At 42.8% G+C, this 25,521-nt stretch overlaps 1 protein-coding gene across 1 annotated transcript in view; it reads left to right on the forward strand.

Moving 5' to 3' along the window:
- Positions 1-582: 582 nt before the first annotated feature.
- The window catches only part of LOC310859300 (inactive rhomboid protein 2-like), a 39,016-nt gene continuing 14,077 nt past the window's right edge, over positions 583-25,521 (forward strand). The window contains exons 1-9 of the mRNA XM_083765742.1: positions 583-708; positions 3,731-3,899; positions 13,736-13,897; positions 20,145-20,296; positions 20,989-21,166; positions 22,490-22,711; positions 22,901-23,029; positions 24,348-24,451; positions 25,091-25,321. Coding sequence (XP_083621868.1) covers positions 3,891-3,899; positions 13,736-13,897; positions 20,145-20,296; positions 20,989-21,166; positions 22,490-22,711; positions 22,901-23,029; positions 24,348-24,451; positions 25,091-25,321 — 1,187 coding nt within the window. The 5' untranslated portion in view covers positions 583-708; positions 3,731-3,890. The remainder of the gene's footprint in view (positions 709-3,730; positions 3,900-13,735; positions 13,898-20,144; positions 20,297-20,988; positions 21,167-22,489; positions 22,712-22,900; positions 23,030-24,347; positions 24,452-25,090; positions 25,322-25,521) is intronic.

A 25,521-nucleotide genomic window follows, 5' to 3' on the forward strand; every position in this document is an offset into this window, starting at 1 on the left:
AGTGTTTTCTGTTCTGTATTTCATATTTAACCACTAGATGGCCAGCTGCAATAAGCAATAGTGTGAACTGTGGTAGTCAGACTAGTCACTAGACTAGACAACTGTCTCCAGGCAATACCTGTGTATAGTATATTGAACAAAAATACTACAAATTTAAATTATTTGCTATAAATATTGCATTGATGTATAATTACAATATTTACTTTGATCATCACAACAGTTTGTGGTCTGGAAAATAAGTTGTATTTTTTTTTAGTCAAAAGTTGTTCAAGGACTGAGTATGCTACATGTGTGATGTGAGTAGAATTGGATCATAAGAGATCATGTAGGGATCAAGACGTATTTAGAACAACATCACACTTGATTTTCATTGACAGGCCCACAAGTATCTCCCCTCGGCCTCGACGGGGCTCGACCCCTCCCTTCTCCCTCTGGCGGTCAGCTCAAAATAGCCGATCTACAAGCTCACCGCGGGTCGCCTCCGCGACACGCTGTGAGCTTGCAAATCGACTATTTTCGGCGCGCGACACCATCGTACGAAGGAGCATAAAACAAGGGCTTTATTCTCCGCCCACTTGTCCATGTCCAGGGAGCTACAATTAAAGATATTGGAGAAGAACGAAGAGGGAAGTACCGTACCGTTCGTCAACAACACGTTGGTGCACAGCTTACATTCATATGAGAAAATAACTGATATTTATCTCGAAGGTGAGTGGAATCACTTTTTCTTTGATTGTATTGTATTTTAGCATTTGAAACTCACTTATATTGCGGGCAATTGCGCGATCTTTCTTTCGATCAAAAATACAAACATAAAGTATTCGTGTTTTAAATTGTTAAAAAGAACGTGTGAAAGGGCAAAGGCAACTCATGCTGGCTGTGTAACATTTTAGTGTTGGAGTTTAGTAACTAAACATGAGAACATGCGACAATTCGTCTGGACTGGAGTAGTCTGGACACGTTCCCACTGAAGCCAGCCGTTCAAAGCATGCTTCATCTGTTGTTCTTAGTTGTGGGTCGTGGTGGTTCTGTTCGTGGTTGGAAAACAATTGTGTTTCCATGGCATGATGTTTTAAAAAGGCATACTATTTTATAAAGTTGATCACAATAAAAGCCCTTTGGCCAACAAACGTGTCCAATGGGTTCAACAACCTCCATTTTTCAAAAGAATGTGGGAGGGAAGGGAATTGGCATATTGTCAGGCGGTCTGTTTTGTGTTTCATTGGAATTGAATTGGTTATGGAAATTTACATTAACTGTGAGACTTTTCAGTTAACAGGGCTTTACTGTCTGTCACTGAACTGACAGACACATCATCAAAGGGTGAAGCTCTTGTTTTTTATATTTCTCTTCACATGTGTACATACAGAAGACTAAGTATGCTGCTTTAGTCATTTACAGCAGTGAAAGTAAATAATGCAGACGTTCAGTTGAGTGAAAATGTAGGTCAAGAATGTCAACTACTATGAGTCTGACAGATCGAGGCTGTTTCTCCACGTTTTCTCTTGCTGCTTGCACATCTAGGCATTATTTAGCCGGCAAAAAAAAGAACTATTAATGGAAAATATTAATGAATAGTCAGAAACAGTCCACACACACACACTCACTCACTCATGAATGAATGAACCCTATTCACCATAAATAATCTCCATCACTACCTCGAAATCAGTGGCAACTGGCAACAGTACTTTGCTACTTTCAAGAGGAAAATCTTGTGTCCTTGTCGGTTAATTAAACAAACAACGTGTTAGTGATTAATGGATAAGGAGGAATTACTACAAAGCCCTTTTATGTTATTTATATCTGGCAAGTATACCACACAATTAGAATATGCAATGCAAATCGTATGCATAATTTATGCTATACTGCTTTTTTCCAGTGCTGATCCACACAGCACCTGCATGGCCTCTTTACGGTTGAACAGCCCTGTGTCTGTTGCACGACAAATACACCTGCCACCAAGCTACAGTATGTCAACTGCTATTAGGTGCAAATTAGAACATTTACATTCTGCCCTTACAAAAAAGGAAAACATGAGTTGAGGTGAAGGGTCATAGCATGGGCCATGTTCAGCTGGAATCACACAACAAGTTAAGTTAACAAGTGTGTCTCTATTTTTAGCATCTTATTATACTGTAGGTAGGTGAACATACAATATAGCCGATCTGCAAGCTCACAGGCTGTGATGTGTTACTTACTTGTAAGCTTGTGGATCAGCAATTTATATTTGTTTTGGGGCTTAAGAAGTGGTCAATTGTAAATCCCTTACATGTACCCTTGCACTGTATACTATACTTGAGAAAAGTTTCACAGGTGAAAATTATGTATTTATTTACAGCTGTATTTTTTCCCCCTATCAACCATGAGGTCCAGACATGTTCTACTCACTTTTTAGACTATCCTGTCTGAGTGAGGCATCAGTTCTTAGCTGGCTTTAGCACAGATATTCCCTCTGTGTCATTTGCTACTTGCTCATGAGGAGAAAGCACATTGGTCAACTGTATTGTTTTTAAATGTGCCCTATAAATAAAGTTGGATTGGTGTGGTGTGGGAAATGAATAGTTCTATCCCATCCCTCCTGGGGCTTTACTCCCATGATTTTATCTGTGTTCCTCAGTTGTTTTGCTGGGTGCCTGGGACACACCCAGAGAAAATGGTGCTTCTCCTCTAGCAAGAAACCCACCTCAATCCCAAGACTATAATGGCAGGCCAGACTATTGTGATTCCTTCCTGCAATGACATGCCAAACCACATTCCAGACTGCCTGATGCATCATCTGAGAGGGACTTAATGGAAATGCAAAGCCTCCTAAAATTTAAAGGGAGTGTTTGTGGTGGATACTACTATAAAGACTAACTGTTCTGACTAATACAGTTTGTGGTCTGTGTGGTGGTCTACTACAATGTTCATTGCTTTCTGTTAATTTTCAGGGCTTTTAAAGGAAGTGCTTCACTGCTTGCTGTGTGATGGTGTTGGATAGGCGATCACATGTATCTTTGCTCTGGCTACATATATGTGTAGAGAGTATTGCTATGCTAGTATATATTTTTCCGAGTTCAAATCGGGATACACAGTTTGGCAAATTGACAGGGATTGCAATGCCAAACCTTAAGACCCTTGCTAGCTGTGCTGGCCAAATTCTACAGACGCACACACACACGCACGTGCACGGAAAACTGAAGTGTATAAATGGCTTATATCTGGCTAGCAGTCTTTAATTTCCTCACTAATTCTGCATAATTATATTATGCAAGCATGTGCATCTATATGTACTGTAAAGACTAACTAAAATAAGTCATGTCTCGGATAAATTGACAGTGATAGTTTTGCAATGGGAGCTGGCTTGCCTTGTTCTGCGGAGGTATTTGCTGGTATGCGGGTTTGGGCATGCAGGCTCTTGGAAAAGTTTTCAGCTGTCACTGAAATAATTAAATTCACACTTTGTTTGAAACCAAGGACTCTTATGCAAACTATCACAAGAGTTAATGTCAGAGTGCTGTCTCTGCACAGGTTGAATAACCGGTTTATAGTGGCCTTCATTTCAGGGGGTGGTGATGACTATTTTATTTTATTTTTCCCCCCACAATCTGTTACACCCATAACTCTGATAATGTATGAATTCAACCAAATGGGTCCATTTGGAGGAAAGCCACCGGGGAAAGCTCTGTGTATGTACCAAAACCTGACCGATTTCTGTTTTTTTTCCTTCTCTTTATTCATTTGTTAAAAGGATCTGTTCATCAGAATTCATGTCGAGGATGGTAGGAGATCGGAAGAGAAGGTGATGAGGCAATCAGCTGAAAGCCACTTCCCCATTTGGCCACAGAGTTTCAGAACGACAACGGCTAACTAATAGTGGCATCAGGCGACGGCAGCTCTTTCTACAGTGGATGCATACAGTAAGATGACTCTTCCCCCTTTCTGCCTTTGTACAATAACTCTTGCACCCCCTATGTTGAACCACAAACCTGCTATTTTAGATCATTATTGCTTCCATTTTACATCTACCAAGACCTGTGATTAATTGAAACTAAAAAGGTTGATGAAGACCTAGGAAAGAGCCTTAAAACTAAGATTGACCATATTATAAATTTGACACTTGTGTCCAGGATAACATTCAGTTGCTCATTCACTGTACCACTTTTCAAAGTGTGATGAAATGGGGCTGAAACTGCTGACTTTAATTGAAGAATCACAGGGAATATTGCAAGGAAGAGTAGAAGATACAGTACATTCCTGCCAAGTAGGTTAAGCTCAGGATTGTATGACATGTGTAGCCATGTAGATATTATGGCCGGGGGAACATTCCATGACAGCTGTAGCTGTGACACCAAAAAGACATGAATGTTACGTCCGGTAGGGAATTGCTGTGCAAAGTAATATGCAAGCTCAGTCTTTCTATCTCTTTTTGTGGTATGGACTACACACACACACACACACACACACACACACACACACACACACACACACACACACACACACACACACACACACAAGAAGAACCAAATGAGCTTTGCGCTGCATTTGGCTTGGCAAGACGCCAACTAGTTTAGCCATATTTGAGAATGAGAAGTATATTCAGGGCCTCCTACAGGTTGGCCTGTTCAGCAGAGAGAAGAACTAGATCAGATCGTCTTTCTTTTCAATGTACTTAATCATTCAGTGCAGTTCACATTCACAAACGTCTTCGTTCAAATGATGCGCTCAGTGCCTGCGTTCTGGGTAATTAAAAAAACAGACTGCCCACTGTGTGTATGGAGCCATTTCAGGGCCAAAAGTTTTGATCATTTATTAAAAACAGTTGACGAAAAAACATTTAAATTGAAGTGGAAAAATAAGAATTGAAACCGAAAGTCTCACATTTGTATCTTGAACTTTGAAAAAAAAAAAAATTATTCAAAAGTTTTTTTCAGTTCAAATGTATTTTTGATTTGAATCAAAATATATTTAGATTTTTGAGTAAATTATTTTTTTTCAGTTTCAGATCTTATTTTTACGGATTCAAATCTTATTTTTACGGATTCAAATCTTATTTTTACGGATTCAAATATTTTTTTTCCGGCTTCAGATTTTGTTTTCTTTTTCGCCTCTAACTTTTTTCACTTTCAGGTTGAAAACCTTTACGTCTTGTTTGGGCCCTGAAGTTGCCTGGGGGAGCGGCCTCAACCGAGAGGGGCGTGGAATCCTGATTGACAGGTCCCCCCCCTGTGTAGAGTGTAGAGGCCTCTACTCTCTGTGTTGCACCATGCCACCCAGCGTTGGGCAGAGGCCTCTACTCTCTGTGTTGCACCATGATGCCACCCAGCGTTGGGCAGAGGCCTCTACTCTCTGTGTTGCTCCATGCCACCCAGCGTTGGGCAGAGGCCTCTACTCTCTGTGTTGCACCATGATGCCACCCAGCGTTGGGCAGAGGCTTCTACTCTCTGTGTTGCTCCATGCCACCCAGCGTTGGGCAGAGGCTTCTACTCTCTGTGTTGCACCATGATGCCACCCAGCGTTGGGCAGAGGCCTCTACTCTCTGTGTTGCACCATGATGCCACCCAGCATTGGGCAGAGGCCTCTACTCTCTGTGTTGCACCATGACGCCACCCAGCGTTGGGCAGAGGCCTCTACTCTCTGTGTTGCACCATGATGCCACCCAGCGTTGGGCAGAGGCCTCTACTCTCTGTGTTGCACCATGCCACCCAGCGTTGGGCAGAGGCCTCTACTCCCTGTGTTGCACCATGATGCCACCCAGCGTTGGGCAGAGTCCTCTACTCTCTGTGTTGCACCATGCCACCCAGCATTGGGCAGAGGCCTCTACTCTGTGTTGCACCATGATGCCACCCAGCGTTGGGCAGAGGCCTCTACTCTCTGTGTTGCACCATGATGCCACCCAGCGTTGGGCAGAGGCTTCTACTCTCTGTGTTGCTCCATGCCACCCAGCGTTGGGCAGAGGCCTCTACTCTCTGTGTTGCACCATGATGCCACCCAGCGTTGGGCAGAGGCTTCTACTCTCTGTGTTGCTCCATGCCACCCAGCGTTGGGCAGAGGCCTCTACTCTCTGTGTTGCACCATGATGCCACCCAGCGTTGGGCAGAGGCCTCTACTCTCTGTGTTGCACCATGCCACCCAGCGTTGGGCAGAGGCCTCTACTCTCTGTGTTGCACCATGATGCCACCCAGCGTTGGGCAGAGGCTTCTACTCTCTGTGTTGCTCCATGCCACCCAGCGTTGGGCAGAGGCCTCTACTCTCTGTGTTGCACCATGATGCCACCCAGCATTGGGCAGAGGCCTCTACTCTCTGTGTTGCACCATGACGCCACCCAGCATTGGGCAGAGGCCTCTACTCTCTGTGTTGCACCATGATGCCACCCAGCGTTGGGCAGAGGCCTCTACTCTGAGAGTAGAGGCAACAAAAATTAATTAATTAATCGGCTCATAATATCGGCTATCGGCTTTTTGATTGTCCACTAATCGGTGATCGGATATATCGGCCAAAAACCATATCGGTCGATCACTAGTCTTGAGTTGTTCTTGGCTAAAGATACATTAGCGTTGATGCGAAGTCCTTTCGTTGCCAGTTGGTACAATACATAAGTATACTGTAGTGTTAGGGATATGGAGCGCTCGGCTGTGTTAACTTGGACCGCGAGTGAGGCGGTGTTGACGTGTCAGTGCTCTCAAACAAGCGCTCCCTTACATCCCACCTCCTATGGATGCAATAGTATTGTCGATCATGCACATTCAGAAATGCCTTTCAAATAAGTCGCAAACCATTTAGTCCTAAAACACAAACGGTTCTGTGGAATATTTGATGAAAATGTAGCAAGGACAATGGCTAAACGCAGTGCTTATGAAACCTCATGACAGTGCGCAGCTGCTGGGGAAGTACACGGTGGAGTTTCTCAACCATGTACGATAAACCATTTAAAATACACCCAGATCTGCAGCACTCTGCCTCGTGCAAACGACTGCAGCATACCAGGGCTAATATCTTGTGGTATATAATGTAGCTAAAGACGACTTTACCATGCCCCTTATCTGTGTTAATTAACTACCAGAGCATTACACTGCTGACTGAGCATGTCTTTGGGCTCCTTAAATTACCGATTCAGTTCAAACGTGCAAGCTTTACATACACAGCTTTTCCACAGCACCATGAAATGGCAATTGTTAACCGCTAATAACGTTAACTATTGCATTTTCTTTTTCACACCGTTTGATGCAAAAACGGTTTTAAAGGTGCCTGATTTATACTGAAGGCCAGACTGCACCAGTGCAACCAGTGGCTGTGTGTTGACTCCAGTGTGAAGTTTTCACTGTCGGTGATTATTTCGTTGGAACACTGTGTTTTATCAAGTCCAGAGTCAGAACAGCCATCTGTCAGGATATTTTAGAGCACTTTGTGCTTCCATATGTTGACAAGCTTTATGGAGATGCTGATTTTCTTTTCCAGCAGGACTTAAACTACTAGTAATTGCCTGGTGTTCTGACCATGGCATTACTGTGCTTAACTGACCAGCCAACTGGCCTGACCTGAACCCCCTCTAATTGTATTGTCAAGAGGAAGGCAGTTCAAAGCACTAGACTAAATTATACAAATTAACTTACGGCTGTTATCAAATAAAACCTGGGCTTCCACCTCAACAGTGCCACAGGTTGATCACCTCCATTTGGAACTCTTTTGACCTAATAAATGAGTTCAAAGCTGCAATACGTATGTGGTCTGCTTTTTCAGACCACTTCATGCTAGCCTGGTTAATAAACTAGACCGAATCAGCCGTTGGCAAAAAATGTTTTGCCTGCCGGCGGATTACGGTCTGGAGAGGCTCAATTGTACGCCCATTTCCTACACCAGAGAAATGGGGCGGTCAATCGGGACACGGTATGCAATATGGGCGGGCTTTGGTACAGTGACTTTCAATGCTTGGGACCTTTGACTGACAGTAGCTCTGACCAATTGCGTCAAAGAGAAAATGTTTCAACCCGCCCCCCTGGAAATGAAATCCAAGCTGAGCCTCCCCAGACTAATATCCCGCGGTCCGTGCGATATTTGTCTGGTTTATTAACCAGGCTAACTTCATGCATCAGGCAAACAGGGAAGCACACATGGGCATGCACGCACTTGCTTATGGCAGTCCATCGTTGTCGATGATGCCTTCATATCTCCTGGGGTAAGGGGTTCAGTGCTTGGTGCATGGCATGCATGCCACCTCATATGGCTGTTTAGACCAATTGCGGATCTGCACGCTTTTCCACATGTGGGGCAGGTGTGTGTTGAACCTGGTTGGTCAGTCCTTGCAGCGTGCTCATGCCGCTGCCTGCGCTTCTTTGCGCATCTCAGGGATGTCTTCACCTCCAGGTGGGAGACACCTCCAGGTGTCTCGATCTGCTGCTATCCCTTCCAGGTTGGAGGGTGGAATGTTGCAGTCCTTTATGGTCCTTATAGCGCTTTCGTGGTCCTGCAGACCTCTGGCCAGATTGAAGTTGGCCGTAGAGGATCTGTCGGGGTAGCCGGACTGCAGGCATACGGACCACATGACCTAGCGGTCCTAGCCAGTGGAGCTGTCTGTGTGCCAGAATCACCTCTCTGCTGGAAGAGTTGGTGTGTTTGTAGATCTCTTCATAGGTCATGTGGTGCTCTCATGTGATGCCCAAGATTCTTCGCAGACAGTGGATGTAAAAGGCCTCCAGGGATCGTATGTGCCGTCTGTATGGTGTCCAGGCTTCAGAGCCATACAGTAGTGTGGACACACATACTGCCTGGTATACTGCCTTGGTTGACACCTTCAGGTTCTTGTTGGTGAAGACCTGTGACCATAGGCGGCAGAGGCAAGGTTGATGCGGGCTTGGATGTCTGCATCCACATTACATCTGTGTGAGAGGATGCTGCCGAGGTACTTGAAGTGTGGTACCGTTTCCAGAGAGGTGTTAATGTCAATGTAGAAGACCAGCGTGGGTGTGTGCAGAGCTTGGTTGATTGACTATTTGTGTCTTCTTGACACACACGCACACACACACACACACACACACACACACGCACACACACACACACACACACACACACACACACACACACAGTATCCTCCTCTCAGGGGAAGAGGAAAAACCAAGGTTACACACTCTCATAGGAACACACCAATAACAAGCGGTGGAGGTAGTTTGTAACAGAAACATGCCAACTCCCAGTAAAGAGAGAGAGAGACAATCAGCTGCACTTAGCAGAAAGCTAGACTGCTTTCCATGTCACATGATGAGATAACAATGAATGATGTCATTCTGGGCACATCTCTTCCATGCTCTGACACACATTTGACTCACTGGCATGTGTAACTGCACGAACAGGACTCAGGAGTTAACATTTGATTGTATCTGTAGTTAACACATTTAGGACTAGCCCGATTCTAAAATTGCCTTCTAAATACTGAACTATGTTTTCTGAAAAAATTCAAATATGAATTCAAAAATTACAAAAATTTTATGCTGCTAATATACTGTACATAGCAACAAGGGGTAAAACAGCAAACGGGGTCCCCGGGGTTAACATTACAGCATTCAGTCTGGCACAGCTATTTTGGCCATGCCATTATTGGCAAACATTTTCAAAGATTTACCAGAATTTTCAACAACAAAAAATCTTCAAATGTTCAAAAATAGCTCATGTACAGTACAAGCCGCAGCACAAGCTTGTAGATCGGCTACTTCTTTGGCTATTCATTTTTCAACAAAGTATAAAGTGCAACTTTTAAATAAATTAAGTGCAACTGGTGATTAATTATTTTAATTCGGTCCTAAACGTACGTAAGCATTTATTTAAATATTTTTATTTTCTGTTTCCAGGTAAACAAATCTACGCTTGCCATTGCAGATTGACGGGTACACAGTTCAATTCTATCCTTACTGAGGCTTGTTTTGTTTTTATATCATCTCTACATATTGTAATGGATCCTTCGTTAATTATTAGGACATAGGAATGTGTATTTAAGCTAACTAGTAACATGCCCTTAGGTCACCAAAGCACAGACATATAATGTAAGTAAACCTTTTGAGTGGATGCAACCACTCCCTTACAAAGCTATGTGTGTGGCTGGCTGGGTGGGTGGCTGGGTGGGTGCCTTGGTCTGAGCACGAAAACAGCATGGTTGTTTTTCACCACCTGTGCACAACCTAACACACGCACATATTAACTGTATATACTGTATGATGATTTCGGATGTGCCAGTACAGTGACAGTACAGTAGAGGGACCCCCGCACGGTAACTCTGTCATTTCTCAACCGTTTTGGACGTGGGCGGCTCGCCGGAACCGGGCCGGCGCCGTGGGTCTGGAGTCTCCGGGGACCCCCCGGGGACCCCCACACAGAGTTGCACCACTCACTTCACACGGATGTGATATCTTTTTTTAAAGATATTGTTTTGGCTTTTTCCAGCCTTTATTGATAGTTGAAAGTATACTGACAGGAAATGGGGAGAGAGATGGGGGGGGGGGGGGGAGACACGCGGGAAAGGCCGTCGGGATCGGGAGTCGAACCTGCGGCACACTGTCCGGGTGGCTCAGCAGCCTAGGTGCCCCGGCCAGGTGAGCTAACTGTCCGGGCCCAAGTAAACCTTTTTAACCAGGCAACTAACTCCTTTATTAAAATAACCCATTATTAATTATGGCTGTTTCCTCAGAAGCTGGATGCAGTTTGTTGCTACTCTGTTTGCCTTTAATCTTCAATAGTTTGTTATCCTTGTATGGGCAGGTGGAAAGCACAAGAACTGTGGCTGATACACAGGCTATAGACACGGTTCCTGAAACAACTCCTCACCCACTCATTGGGTTTGCAATTTGGCATCAACAATGTATGCTTTGTTGTTGCCAGAAAAATCAGAAACTAAAACTAAAATGTAATGTAATATCCTGGCTCCAGGCTGTGACATCTTAATGGAATGGCAAACTCTTGGGAAAGACTGCCGTAATCAGGCTAAATTGTATACTGATTCAGACTGAGTGGTGTAAGACCTACTTTTTCTAACACACACACACACAGATACACGCACGCACAACTGATGAGGATTGTCTATACAAAATTTACCCCCATCCCCCCCTGCACTTTTATTTTTCACTTGGAAAATAAGCTCAAAGAACAACCCCAGGCAGACAATCTTATGGATATTTCAAAACTATTATGTACTACGTAGTCTGTCTAAAAGAAACATATTTTCCCCTGCTAACTCCTTCATACAGGCCGCTACAACAGACTGGCTTGTATGTTATGTTCCTCTTGGGAGAATAATCTCCAATCCATTTCTATTGGTTTCCCTGTGTGAAAAACCTCCCGATAGTCTCTCCACATAGAGTGCGGTCAGCAATAATCAACCTGCCCATCGGACACTGTCCATTAGCTGAATTCCTGCCTATTTCATTATCTGAGTGGGTGTGTGTGTGTGTGTGTGTGTGTGTGTGTGTGTGTGTGTGTGTGTGTGTGTGTGTGTGTGTGCAGTTGCAGTACTCCCATGGGTCCAAATCAGAGCCTCCACCCCCTTTCTACTATTCCACAGACCCTGCACAACCAAGATTGCCCCTAGCAGCTTTCCTTCAACAGGGCACACTTAACCAGTACGCAAAAGGCTATTGGTTTATTTAAAAGTGTATTTCTGTTAAATCCCTGCTACTTGATACATCCCTGCTACTGGATATATCCCTGCTACTGGATTGATTGATTGATTGCAAATTGTTTGTGGAATGAGTTCAGTTCAACGAAAGTACAGGTCAATACAAATTCTGCTCGGAGGATAAAACCAGAAAATGCACCAAGTCTTGTTTACATGACGGGGTCCTCCATTTTCAATTCACCAGAACATTTAAAGACCAACAAATATACACTTCCATGCAAAATACACAGTTAAAAAAATTGGTAACATGTGTACAGTATGGGCCAGTTTTGAATTGCAGCCGACTCCATAAGTGCTCTTTGAGAGCGGTTTTGAAGGAGTCTAGGGATTGAATTTAACCCCCTGTAAAGAAAGAACTGTTGCTTTGCCATTGGGTGCACACAGTTGAGAGTGATGTGAACCGTGAGTGAGCCCAAGGCTAGCAACCGTTTGGCTCTGTAGTGGAAACTGGGCTATTCTTCGAGCCGGTGTCAGATTTCCCTGTTGCTTCCATTCCTGCCGCTAACACCCAAGGCCTTCCATTGATTCATACAGCCACAATTCCAGAACAAAGCCAAGGCTTCAAGATCATTGTGATAATAGGTGTGCTGTGCAGACATGGGACAAAACTGAAACTACACTAGCTTTCGGTTTCTGTGGAAACACTGAACATATTTTGGAAAGTATTGAAGTATTGTTGCTGTTGACTTTGATTGGTAAAGTGGAAGGCAACGTTGCCCTGCTGTTCAACTTCTGTGTGTCCTGAATTAAGAAGACGGGTAATGCATTGAATTTTGTCAATTAGATCAGCTGGCCTGAAAATCTGACTGTGGTTAAGTCTCGATCATTCAGCATTTGTTTGTATAACGGTGGCAACAGAGAAAAGCGCTTTTATCCAAAGCGCTTTACATTGTGCATTACATTCACCCATTCATAGAATTTCACACACGCATTCATACACAGATGGCGGAGGAAACCATACAAGGCACAAACCTGCACATCGGAATCAATTACCTGCACATTGCAAACCAACTTCCTGCAAGGGAAAATAAAGCTAACCTTGAACCTTGAGGCTTGAACCTTGAGTCTTGCTCAAGTACACTTTGACACTAACTCTGGGGGAGCCCGGGATCGAACTGGAAACCTTGCGGTTCCCAAGCGGCCGCTCTACTGGAGTGTATGCTTCAGCATTCTGTTGCATGTGGTTCATTTAAGGTGGTATGCTGTTTGCTGTGTAAACGGTCTTTGTTAAGTTGTGACACACGTGCTTGTCACAGGGATCGACCCAAGTAGACATACTTGTAATGTGATCCTCCCCTTTGGTTGGATTTTGGTTGATCTGCAATACCACATTGTATTGATTTGATGTAGCTGAAGAACTATTTTGATATTTTTTCATTTGGTATTGCTGTTTAAAATATACTGTTTTGGCCCTGCTTGTATAAATGCTATTGTCATGATGTATAAGAAGACCCCTTGCTTATTATGTTAAAAAAAAAAAAAAAACTTTTTTTCTGGAAGTCTAGATATCAACATTCAACATGCATCTAAATGTCTATTTTTTTTTTTTTTTTATTGCTAGTGCCCTTTATAGAAATCTGAAAGAGTCACTTAACTGATTAGATTTGCCTGGAAGACAGCCAAAAAGTGCTGCTGTTTATTTTACAGTGCCTGTTTTGTATGGACGGGATGGGCCTTTGCTTGTAGGAAAGAAGGGAGGGTCTGCTCCTGGGAGCTGGCTATTAGCAGGAAATGCACATAAACATTTCCCATGAGCATGATTGGTGACTTCTGTAGGCTAGCTAAAGCAACTGGTTCAGAACTTCAGCCTCATGCTTTAAATGTTGCTTTCTTGTTCCAAAATACCTGTGGGATTTGTTTTTGGTTTGGGGGGTCATTGCAAGGCCTGCACAAAGCTGTTTTTCATTTCATTTTCAGCCTTTAGTTTTTATCTTGATGCTCTTGGAGAGAACAAAACTTTATTAAAAAATCTTATCCTTGAGAGAGTGACATCACTCTTTCTCCTTTTACTACTCGATATTTGAAACTACACCTTTTTAGTTTCTTTTTTTTTTTAACTCCAAATTATATTTCATACTTTTGTTTTTGCATTTTCAGAACTCTGACAAGATGTCCTCACCGGGAGCCGAGGAGCCTACGTCCCCCGCCAGCAGTCAGGGAGACACCCGACTGCAAAGCAAGAAGCCTCCCAGCCTGGTCATAGATATCCCTCCTACTGAGGACCAGCGGGACACAGCTGACCATATCCCTGCTAAACAGGTAGCCTGGCTTGGCCTTGATTTGTCACAGCTCGCTTCCTCTATACATCAGTGGTTTTCAACCTTTTTCATATCAAGGCCCCTTATTTATTATGCATTTGAGCCACGGATCAGCATTTGATGAGATTTTTCGTCTTGTTATCTTTGGATAAGATGTTGTCCACAATTCTGTGCTGTATTGATGTGGTACCATAAGAGAGATAACAGGCAAACATTGATCGAAATAACAATTATTTTACATTCTCTAATTGTGTAGACTTCTTGGAAATTAACTTGGAAAATGCAGATGTTTAACAAAAATGTAACTCTTGAGAGTGTAAAATGAAACCAAATGGACCCTTATCGGTCCATTTGTGAAACTTATGTAATTCTTTACATTTTAGTTTTAGTTTCTTTACACAGTTAAAGATCTACAAGGGTTCATTTGGTTACCAACTGTCCCATCATTTAGCTGGGGACCACCTGGAACCTCCTCGAGGACCACTGGTTGAAAACCACTGCTGTACATCTTCGATCATGGTTGCACCACTCAAAAAGTGCGGTTGGGGGATGTCTTGTCATTGCAGGTGTTTAAAATTAGTAATTTAGCACAGCCTGATTACTCTGTTTAAACTATTATGAGTCATTTTGGTTCACCAAAATCAATGAGTGCGTTTGTCATTAGTAAAAAAAGAAATGACCACTTGGTATCTGGCTACTACAGACAACCTTGCCTTTCCTGTCTAAACTGATTAATTCAGGTGCTATGACTACAGCCCCATCACTGTGGGAAAAAGATCAGAAAGAAACCTTGCGGTTGAATGAAAATGTGGAAGTTCAATAGTATTTTGAACCCAGACAAAATAGGAAGTCCCTTAAAGAAAAACTGTCTATTAAACAACAAAGTACTGCCGAAGCAGACAACCCGCAACACTCCAGGTTAGAATAATTTTATGTCTTTTTCACATTAATTTATTTACCTCTGACAAGAGTTGATAACGAACGTGTTTCGGCCTGTGGTATTCGTCAGCGTTATGAAAAAAAAAACTGTCTAAAGACAACACTTTTTAAAAGCAAAATAATAAGGAACTGAAATATAGCTTGTAAATACTGCATAGAAACTACTCATTACAGGAATTACCATGGTGGGTACCTTTACTTGAAACCAAATCTTAAAGTCTTAAACCACTTACTGTATCATAAGTAACATATAACATAGCTATAATATATTTTATGTGATAGAGCACTAGTTACTCTGAACTGTTGAAGACTATGAAGAGACTAAGCTCTGTGTCCTGTCCCTAATTATGCAGTGTAGAATTTGGGGCAGCTGCCTAGCGTTTATGGGCACAGGGCCATACGTTTCCCCATTATGGACCCCATGTTTCCAGACTACAAACCATGAGCTGCAAAGTTATGTTTTGAAGTCAATATATTTTAACACTAACTGTTAACTGCAGTTAGTTTCTCATATAAATAAATAGTATAGTATGTGTTGTCCTAGTTATGTAGCACTGTCGGAGTAGAAGACAAAAGAACAATGTCCTCAAATTTACTGTTGAGGTTCCTTCACAATGTATGCATGCATGACTCGGCATGCTAAACTCAGCACACAGAAAAATGTTAATTTAACCCTGTGACACAATGTGAATGGTCCATTTTTAGGCCAGGGAGCATGTATGTATACAGGTTTTACTAGTTTGCACATATACAAGTGTTTACTCAAACTACAGTATTCAAATAGAATAGTCTATGCAAAATGTTACTGACTAGGTAATGGTATATCTGTTCTTCTACTGAAGTTAACTTGAAGCGCAGGAACTACATTAGCAACAGTTACTTTGATGACAGATGATCTGTTATGGCATCTTGTCACCTCAACATGGAGTTCAGTGTACTAACAAAGCAACAATTTTAGTGTCACCTCTTTCTTTTCCATCATTTCAATCAAATCTATTTTAAAGGAGGTGCAAACATTAATATTGGCACATTATATTTCTATATACTGTCGCCCATGCTGGCCTTCTTGCATTTCGTCTGGCTCTGCCTGCTATTTTGAATGCACATTTTGGCAGCATGAGATCCTTGCTAAAGAACACACAGATCAAACCACACCAAAGCAGGAACCAGAGCCTTTGGGGTGGCTTTCAGTATTGCCACCAGACCAGACGGTCCTCTTTTCTGCCAGAATGCTTGGTATAGTTGGTATAATGCTCCAATGAATCATAACATATCTTTCACAGGACCAATCTTTGAATATATGGGGCTGTATTTTGCGTGTCTTAAGTACCAGGTCTTATTCCCTAACTTGAGTAAACTAAAGACCTGGAGGCGTGATCAATGCTCTTTGGCCACTCAGAATAGCTAAATGGCATTGATCACGCCTCCAGGTCTTTAGTTTACTCAAGTTAGGGAATAAGACCTGGTACTTAAGAGATGCAAAATACAGCCCATGGTTTTCTAGAATTTGGTCTATGCACAATAGTGAAGTTTATTTTAAGAGCACGAAAATGTCTTTAAATAGAATGCCATTTTGGCTGTACCTGCTAGTTATGGTTACTCTTTTGGTCTTTTTATGTGGATGTGTAAGCCACATTTCCTTCCAACATGAAGCTTTCGCAGAACTACTAGTAAAAGCCATCACAATAAATGAAAGGATCGAGTGGGTTTGAACTTATTTGTATCAAATGCCCCATACTAGGATTGTAGGTCTTTACAGTTTATGTACAAAATCAAAAAGTGGGCGACTATATGAATGGAAGCAGGTGCTTTGCAGCAGCTTTACATGTTGATGAGACAATTTACAATTTACAATTTACAATTTAGGCATTTAGCAGACGCTCTTAATCCAGAGCGACTTACATTTAAGCAAGAACAAAATCATGGGAATACATCACATAAAAGCATTTATCATGAAACATGCGTAAGCTAAGAAGGTAACAGCGGAATATCTATATGATGAAACTATACATACACTATACATAATAAACTATACATATTCACTACTATGCTATACATATGTACTATGGCGTGCTATGACTATATACAATACAATTATAGTGCTGTCTACATAACATGCTATAAGTCTGTGTCAAATGCTATCTAAGCCAACATAAATGCTATCTAAGGGGTTAGGGTAAGTGCTATGGGCCATGATGGAGTCTGAAAAGGTGGGTTTTCAGGCTACGGCGGAAGATTGGGAGTGATGCTGCAGTTCTGACTGCAATGGGAAGTGCATTCCACAGTTTTGGAGCCAGAAGGGAGAAGAGTTTGGGACGTGTGGAGCGTTGTCCCGGCGTTTTTAGTGAGGGTACTTCCAGTTTCCCTGTATATATGAGTTTATATATATCTCAACTCATCAACATGTAAAGCTGCTATGAAGTAGGTTAAAAATATAAATATGAATATGAATATTTTAAGTGGTTATAATCAATTCAATCCTATATGAATATAATATACTGCCCCCTTGTGGGCCAAGTTTAAAAAGGTGAACATACAGTATGCATAAGTTTCATGTTGCCTACAATTCACTGTAGGCAGAATGACTTGATCTCAGGCTCCATGTGGCTAGTCTATGACATTGGTTATCTATGCTGTATCTACAGCGTATGATCCCATATTTGGACAAGCTTGGATACAGCTGCCTGATCCAGGGGCAATCACATCCATTATAAAATGAAAGTTAACACAATATATGTCAGGTTTGAAATTTCTCGTATATAGAGCTTAAACCCGCCTGTGCCAATATGAGAAATCTCGTATTTTGTTTATCTATTCATCCAGAATTAATACTATTATTATTATTACAGCATGTTAGCTTCTTTTCGCTTCCTGTCTCTAGGCAACGCTTGCTTCCATGGTGTGATCTAAGTCCAAGAGGCTTTAGAGGCTCAGATTGAGGTGATATGGGGTGAGGGACGATGTTAGGAGTTCAATAAAAAAAATATCGCGTTGTCCCTGTTAGCATATAGAGCTTCTGACGCTACAGAAGGTTATTGACTCTCACAAAAATGGCTGATTGCTACTTCAGTTCACGGGGTGTTCTTCGCAGCCTTTTTCGTGTATTCTGTTGGCACTGACATTGACTCCAGCGTGCGTGCGTGCGTGCGTGCGTGTGTGTGTGTGTGCTTCCTTGGCCTACTAGTAATGTACACAACACCTTTGGTTCTGATCATTGACACATTTGTAGAAGTCTTGTTTCGTAGAGAGCCATGCTGTAAAAACCTTGGTTTGTGTATTTACAAGTGACCTATTTTGTAACACAGAAGCCAATACTCTGTATGGTTAGGCTTTATTGAGACACCTGATGTACAAGTTTTTCTGTGGGTGGAATGGCTCCCAGATTGCCATTATGGTGCTACTGGCACCAAAAACCTGTGTTTTAGTGCTATGGCATACCAAGTTACGCCTGTAGAGGCATTGGCATAGCAGCCTTTTATGCATGTCTTTCTTTTGTTTGTGTCATGTCTTTTTTTAATTGGTCTATAATTAAGTTGATGAATCCAACGCCATGTATTAGCCGTGAGTCATGGTCCTTGTACATATCGTGGTTAACCCATTTTGGGCGGGAACCCCTTTTGGTGTTTTAAAGCATTATGTTATACTTTAGCTATTGAAAATAGCAGATCTACAAGCTCATAGCGTGGCACAGAGTGCCGCGCTACGAGTTTGTAGGTCTGCTATTTTTGGTGCAAATCTTTGAACATATTCTTTCAGAGTGAATGTTTTTAACTCAAATCTTTGCTTCTGGGGGGGTCCCTGGAACAACATATTTTCAGATGGGAGTCAGTCGGCCACCAATTTCATATATTTTTGGGGGTTCTTGACATGGAAATGTTTGAGAACCACTGACCTAGGCCTTGTCCACACGTATCCGGGTAAACGGATAAACGTAGGTTTTTATATGCGTTTTGGGGGGGTCGCCCACACGCAAACGCGTTTTTGGTCCATATAAACGCATCTTTTGGAAAACTCCTGCCACAGTGTATTTTTTTTAAACTCCGCCTGTGTGTTCCCTGTGTGGACAATGTAAACGGAGTTTTGCATGGGTCTTGCCATTGGTCATATGGACAGAGAGATTTAAAAAAACGTGTCGTATGGACAGAGAGATTTAAAAAAACGAAAACGAAAAAGCTACGTTTATGTAGGTGTGGATGAAGCCCTAGAAACATGGGCTTTTCAGAAAACTGTCATGACATTTTGTATCGGTCTCGGTCGAAATGGGTTAAGTGGCAGCATAGCCATTTTCCCGCTTTACTGTAGAGTGCAATTCATTGTAAAGCCCAAACATATGGCTCAGTTATGGTTCCTTTAGTGGTCCAATGACAAGACCATTATCCCTGCCAACTGGCAGTTACTTCTGGGCAGGATAATGGAGTCATGGCACCTCGCATAACGAAATGAGACAACTCTGTAACAATTCTGTAGCCTGCGGGCTGCACGCGACGTAACTTTGTGAATAAAGCATTCAGCAATAACTGACAGCACAAACTATCAATGGGAGAAGAACAAGTTTGCAATTAAATAATACTAGTGGGATGTTGGCCTGGGCCGTGGCTCAGCTGTCCAGGCACCTTGGCTGGTAATCCAGTTTGGCAGTTCGACTCCCTTAACCACTGAATGGTAACCGGTTGCACTCAGAATGACAAATCAACTCACACTACAGATTGATATGATATCCATGCTTTATATTATAGGGATGTGCTGATTTTGGCCGAAATCGATAATCCGTTATAATTAATTGCTGTTATGGCCGATAACCAAAAATCAACACGTAACTTCTAATAGATTGTTCTATAATCGACAATAGTCTGAGATTAACTACATAAACCCTATTTTATCCGTTATTGCACAACGTTGTGTAACAAAAACAGCAGAAACATATGAAAGAATCTTTTCAAAATCGTCATTTTTCTAATTAAACATTTTGTTTCCCTTTAATGGATTAAGTCGATTAGTTAAATTAACTGTTGCACCACAACCTGAAATGTTTGTAATGAATGAATAGTTTATTTCGATCTTTTGAGAGGGAGACATTACACAAAAACAGTTTACTTTTAGGTGATCGAAAAGGCATAGGCAGAAGCTTAAAGCTTATTAGTGCCTATCCTTATCTCAACGTATTCCAAAATACTATTGAAGATATGCATAACAATCAACCTATAAACAAAACAAACAAATTACATTTAACGAAGGAGAATAGAAAATTAAACAAACAAAAAACAAAAAACAAAATGTTACAGTCATTTCTGAAACTGGTCTGCCAACAGTCACTCCGTCCATCTCTGAAGAAGAGCGTGACCCTTCAGGAGGCTAGTCCCATGTTGGAGGGTGGCGATGGAGCCGACGGTACGGGCCAGGCAGCCGGGGACAGGAGGGCAGCCTTCAAGAGACGGACTTCACTCTCACAGAGCATCCGCAAGTATGTTCACTGTTGGAGGGTGTAGTAGTAGTGTGTGTACTCTGTACTGTGAGCAGGGGGCTTATGAAGATCTAGAAAAGTATGGAAGTTTTGCTCTTATTATACTTATTAATAGTTGACAATGTGCAAAAGTATCTTACATTTTTTTTATTGATTCTTATCAAAACCAGATTGTCAAGATCGTTTGTCCACATGTCAGTCTAGTGTTTGTTATGATAACTGCCTAGATGTCATTTAGAGAAACTGAACTTACATTTAGTAAGATTTTTATGTAAATGGAGAACATGACACAATGTTGAAAGTAATAGTTGAAAACCTCCAAAGTTGGCGCCACTGATCCATTGAACTAAATGGACAGGGACAGGGCAGTCCCTCCTTCTAAATAGCCAATAAATCAAAATAATCTAACAAATTTAATGTCATTTCGAAGACATTTGATTAATGTCACTGACACATTAAATTATTATTATTATATATTTTATTTTACAAAAAATAGCGAAATACTTGATCTACAACATCACAAAGTGACGTGTTGTAAGCTTGTAGATCTGCTATGTTTGAAAATGTATGGAAATGTTTCAACGAACATGGAAACGATTAAATATTGTGATTATCTCAAATAATTGCGATTATGTGATTATGTAATAACTGTGACAGGCCTAGGCATAACTCTGGCTTTCCTTTCGCTACAGGAATACAGCCCAGTGGTTTGGTGTTGGGGAGGACTGTGAGACCAAACAGCAACAGTGGCAGCGGAAGAGCCTGCGCCACTGTAGCCAGCGCTATGGCAAGCTCAAGGCCCAGTACAGAGAGCCTGAGGCCAACATCGACCAGGGCCTGGACTCACCAGCAGCACACAAGATGCCAAAGGTAAACCATGCTGTGTGGTACACACACACACACACACACATACACACACACACATCAGTGATCTTACATGGTCACAGTAATGTTTATACAGTATGTTGATTCAAGAAATGGTACCCAAACAAGACTGAGTGTATTAGATGCATGCGTTTTGCCCAAGACATAACTTTTATCCCAGTGAACTGGTTCCTTGCACGGTGCATGAAGAAAAAAGTGGAATGTCCACACACGATATAGTTCTGCTCCTCGTCTTTGTTTCGCCCCTCCGGGCTTTCTCAAGTTGGAGCGGCGAAACGTTGTTGTATTTAGGTTGAAATAAAAAAGATGGAGCAGAACTATATCGTGTGCGGACATTCCACTTTTTTCTTCATTCAGTCATTTTTTGGGTCCAGCACCGTTTTCTGAAACGGGAATGTGCATATCGTTTTCCTTCTGTACATATCTTGCACGGTGCACACATAATGCACAGAGTGACTACTATTAATTATCGGATAGAACTGGGAACAACTGAGTGGTTCCCCAGTCCGAGTTACAGTGTAACAATCAAACTTCACACTGAGTCTGAGAAAGAGACTTGCTGAGGGACGAAAGGTGTAAATTACTAATGAGGGTGATAGAAGGGAGGCTGACATGAGCTCTCCTTGGCATGAACAATGTAGATGTCATAATGGTGCAGGAGCATCTGCGCCACAGCTGAATGTCACTTCCTGTACTCCTCAACACGCATGTCGTCTTATTTTCCAGCTTTCCTTCATCTTCTGCTAACTTAACTCTTATATTCTTCTCCTTTTCTCTGCATGCTTTTGTCACTGTCAGCTATTGTGTATTCTGGAGGGCTGGTGGTAAGACATAACAGCTAACATGGTATGGCTCCAAAGATCACTCCCTGATATTTTCATTATTTTGTCGTATGATCTTCATCAGACTGAGAAGTGTTGTTATTGATCTACGCTCCCAACACACTTGCTCAAACGTGTACAAACGGTGTGTGTACCTCATTCTGTCTTAGGCATATCATATACCATATGCACTCGCTTATCATATACACACTCATGCACCCACATAAGTAAGTAGTAGAGTGCATCTCTCTAGATGTGTGTAACCTCCTCAGCTGTCATGTATCTATAAGAAGTTGTGCGTTTTTTTTTCTCTTCTCTGTTCTACTCTTGTCTTGCTGTGACTTTGTAGCGGGGCAACCGTGTTTGGCCACGATCAATGTTTAGTGATTGGAGCAAGTTGGTACTTGTTGGTAATTGTTAATAATCACATCATCTGAAATGGGTCTTTATCCTCTCCTCCTCCTCCTGATCTCCCGTTCTCTCGCAGATTGTGGACCCTCTGGCCCGGGGTCGGGCCTTCCGCTACCCAGATGAGACGGAGGGCCGCCCCCCTCGGACCCCACACGTGACCCAGGGGGGTCCAGTCGCCCCGGCTGTCGGCTCAATGTCCTCCTACACCAGCCAGCGATCTGGTTACAACCGCTTCCACAAACGCAAGCGGGAGTCCGTCGCTCGCATGAGCATCCGAGCTGCCAACAACCTGCTGAGGGTAGATTTGGGTGTTTGTGGGTGGGGACTATTATGTTTGTATTTGTGTTATTTAGCTATATTTAGCTAATATTATATTATACGATTACCGATTAATTGCAGCTACTGATGATTCATTGTGCATACCAATTCTTGGACTGACACCGGACAATGTACCATTACCTCTATGTTACGTGTCTGTGCGTTGCAGGGGCGTAACAGCCTAGCTGGCCCCCAGACAGGTCGTAGTCACCCGAGGAGGAGCTTCGTCCGGCCCAGCTGGATGGATGAAGACACTGTGGACTCAGCGGACACCTCAGAGTCAATCTTCTTCAGCAAGGTCAGCCTTCTTTGTATGTCCTCCTTATAAGATTTCAACGTTCTATTTCTGATAGGAGAGGTGTGAAACCCTTGTCAACAGTTGGCACAGGTAATGATGAGTAAATGCCACAGTCTGTATTCTGGTTTCTCTGAGTCTCTCCCGCTGCACTTTTCATGTGACTTAATCACATTTATCTCAGCCCCCATAACACATAATATAGCCTGCCAGCGTTCTTCTGTTAAAGCTGATTAGAGCATTGTAACATGAGAGGGAAGAAAATGACTTATTGGAAATGATGGGAGAGGAATACGAGGAAAAGGAGCTGAGTTTAGCGAGTGAATGAGAGTGAAAAGAGAGACTGCAGAGGAAGAATGGCCAGGAAAAGGTGCTACAATAATGTGGTATTGTGGCTGACTTTTGGGTGGTGCAAATGGAGGGGTTTGCATTACGGACAAGGTGACCCCCCCTTTCCCTGCGTTTTGAGGGGCGCCAGCCCCTCCTATACATAGGTTTAGGGTTTGTCGTTCAATGTTTGTTTTGTAAACGCCATTGACAGTGAAGGGAAAATGTATGTCATAATGTGCCTCATTACGTCATATTGTCTCTTTATTGTCTCCACCAGGCCGAAGGCATGGGGGGAGAGTATGTTTTGCACTCCGTCCGTCCGTGTGTCCGTGTGTCCGTCCGTCCGTGTGTGTGTGTGTCCGTATGTCCGTGAGCAGCTAATCTCGGCCACCGTTAACCCGGTCGATGCCAAATTTTGCACACACACTCCCTGGATGCCAACGATGAACCTCTGCCCCAAACTTTCCAGAACGGCCTGTTATAGCGCCACCAGCAGGCCGCTTTGTGCAAAACAAGTTTTTGCACAGTACACCTACAGATTTTGTCCAAACATCGCGCAAATTGGTACACAGTCTCTCTAGAGCCATTCAACCAAACCGGTCTTTCAGATTTCTCAGACTCCATCCTGATTGGTTAAGATTGGCTTCCAAAGTTCACAGGAGTGCTCAGTTTCAAACAAAATGCTGCAAATCATGAACACATCGCGTGATTTCCGTGAAATTGTGCACCCACATTCCCACTAGGCCGAGGACGAAATGCCACATGAACAATTTCAACTCAGCCTCAAGGTGGCGCTATAACTGGCCGAAAAGTGTTTTTACCTCTAACTGCACGGATCTGTGGATAACTTTGTATGCCAACTCCCTAGAGGCCAAGGAAAAACCTTTGCCTGGAATTTTTCACATCTGAGTTAGACTTTAATATATTAGCGCCCCTCACTATCTATTCTCTGTAATAACTTCCTCTCTCTCTTCTCCTCCATCTTTCCCAGATGGATGTCCATGAGGAGTACTCTATGGCTGACGATGTGTTCGAGTCTCCTCCCATGTCTGCTTCTTTCGCCCCCAGCGAGCATCCTGACCAGCACTTGAGCTTGTGAGTGAAGAAAAAAACAAAACAATGGGTGAAGTTCAAGAAATGCTATACACTAGGGCCTACATACAACTTGGATGATATTTTTTCAATGATATAATCTGTTAAATGGATTAGCTATGCACACGTGGTGCTGTTGCAGGGTAAATGGTGAACTCTATAAATCACAGCATGCTACTCTATGACTCTTGTCAAAGTGAACAATGTTTTGACCACTATTTCATCATGCCTGTGTCTTCATCAGGTGTGTTCATTAAATACCCCCCACAAAATGTAGGAAACTGCATTTGCTTCCTTGAAAAACGTTTTTCTACACACAGTGATCAATAAACATAATGCTGGGGAGGAAATATAGTGCACCAAAAAGAGAAATGTTTTGTCTTGATTGTTAATTGCATTAATTAATCGAAATTAATCTAATTAATTAATCTAAACTTTCCAGCACTCGCGCCTGAGAGTCCCCCCTGGCCTCCCCAGGGGTAGGCCAGGGTGTAGCCTTAGATCGTGCATTTTTGACCCATGAATTTGACCCTACATTCTTTTGCTGTCTTTTTGTCACATCTGTGCCATTGACTTTCCTTCATGCCACCTCTCTTCCTCCCTCCACATCACCCACGACCACCACTTCACAACGACCACCAGAAAGGACGTATCTCGAACGCCGAGGACGCCAACAGTCGTAAGGAGTGCCGTGCTTGAGAAGGGCCACCCTCGTCGAGGCCGTCGCATTGCCTCCCAGGTGAAGCACTTTGCCTTTGACAAGCAAAAACGTCAGTATGGGATGGGCGTGGTGGGCAAGTGGCTGAACCGCCACTATCGACGCAGTCTCAGCAGCAACATCCAAAAGCAGCTAGATGACTTCCACAGTCACAGGTTGGATATGTGTGTGGGTGTATGTGTGTGTGTGTGTGTGTGTGTGTGTGTGTGTGTGTGTGTGTGTGTGTGTGTGTGTGTGTGTGTGTGTGTGTGTGTGTGTGTGTGTGTGTGTGTGTGTGTGTGTGTGTGTGTGTGTGTGTGTGTGTGTGTGTGTGTGTGTGTGTGTGTGTGTGTGTGTGTGTGTGTGTGTGTGTGTG

Source organism: Protomyctophum parallelum (genome assembly GCF_964188405.1).
Source record: "Protomyctophum parallelum genome assembly, chromosome: 5".
NCBI classification, from domain to species: domain Eukaryota; kingdom Metazoa; phylum Chordata; class Actinopteri; order Myctophiformes; family Myctophidae; genus Protomyctophum; species Protomyctophum parallelum.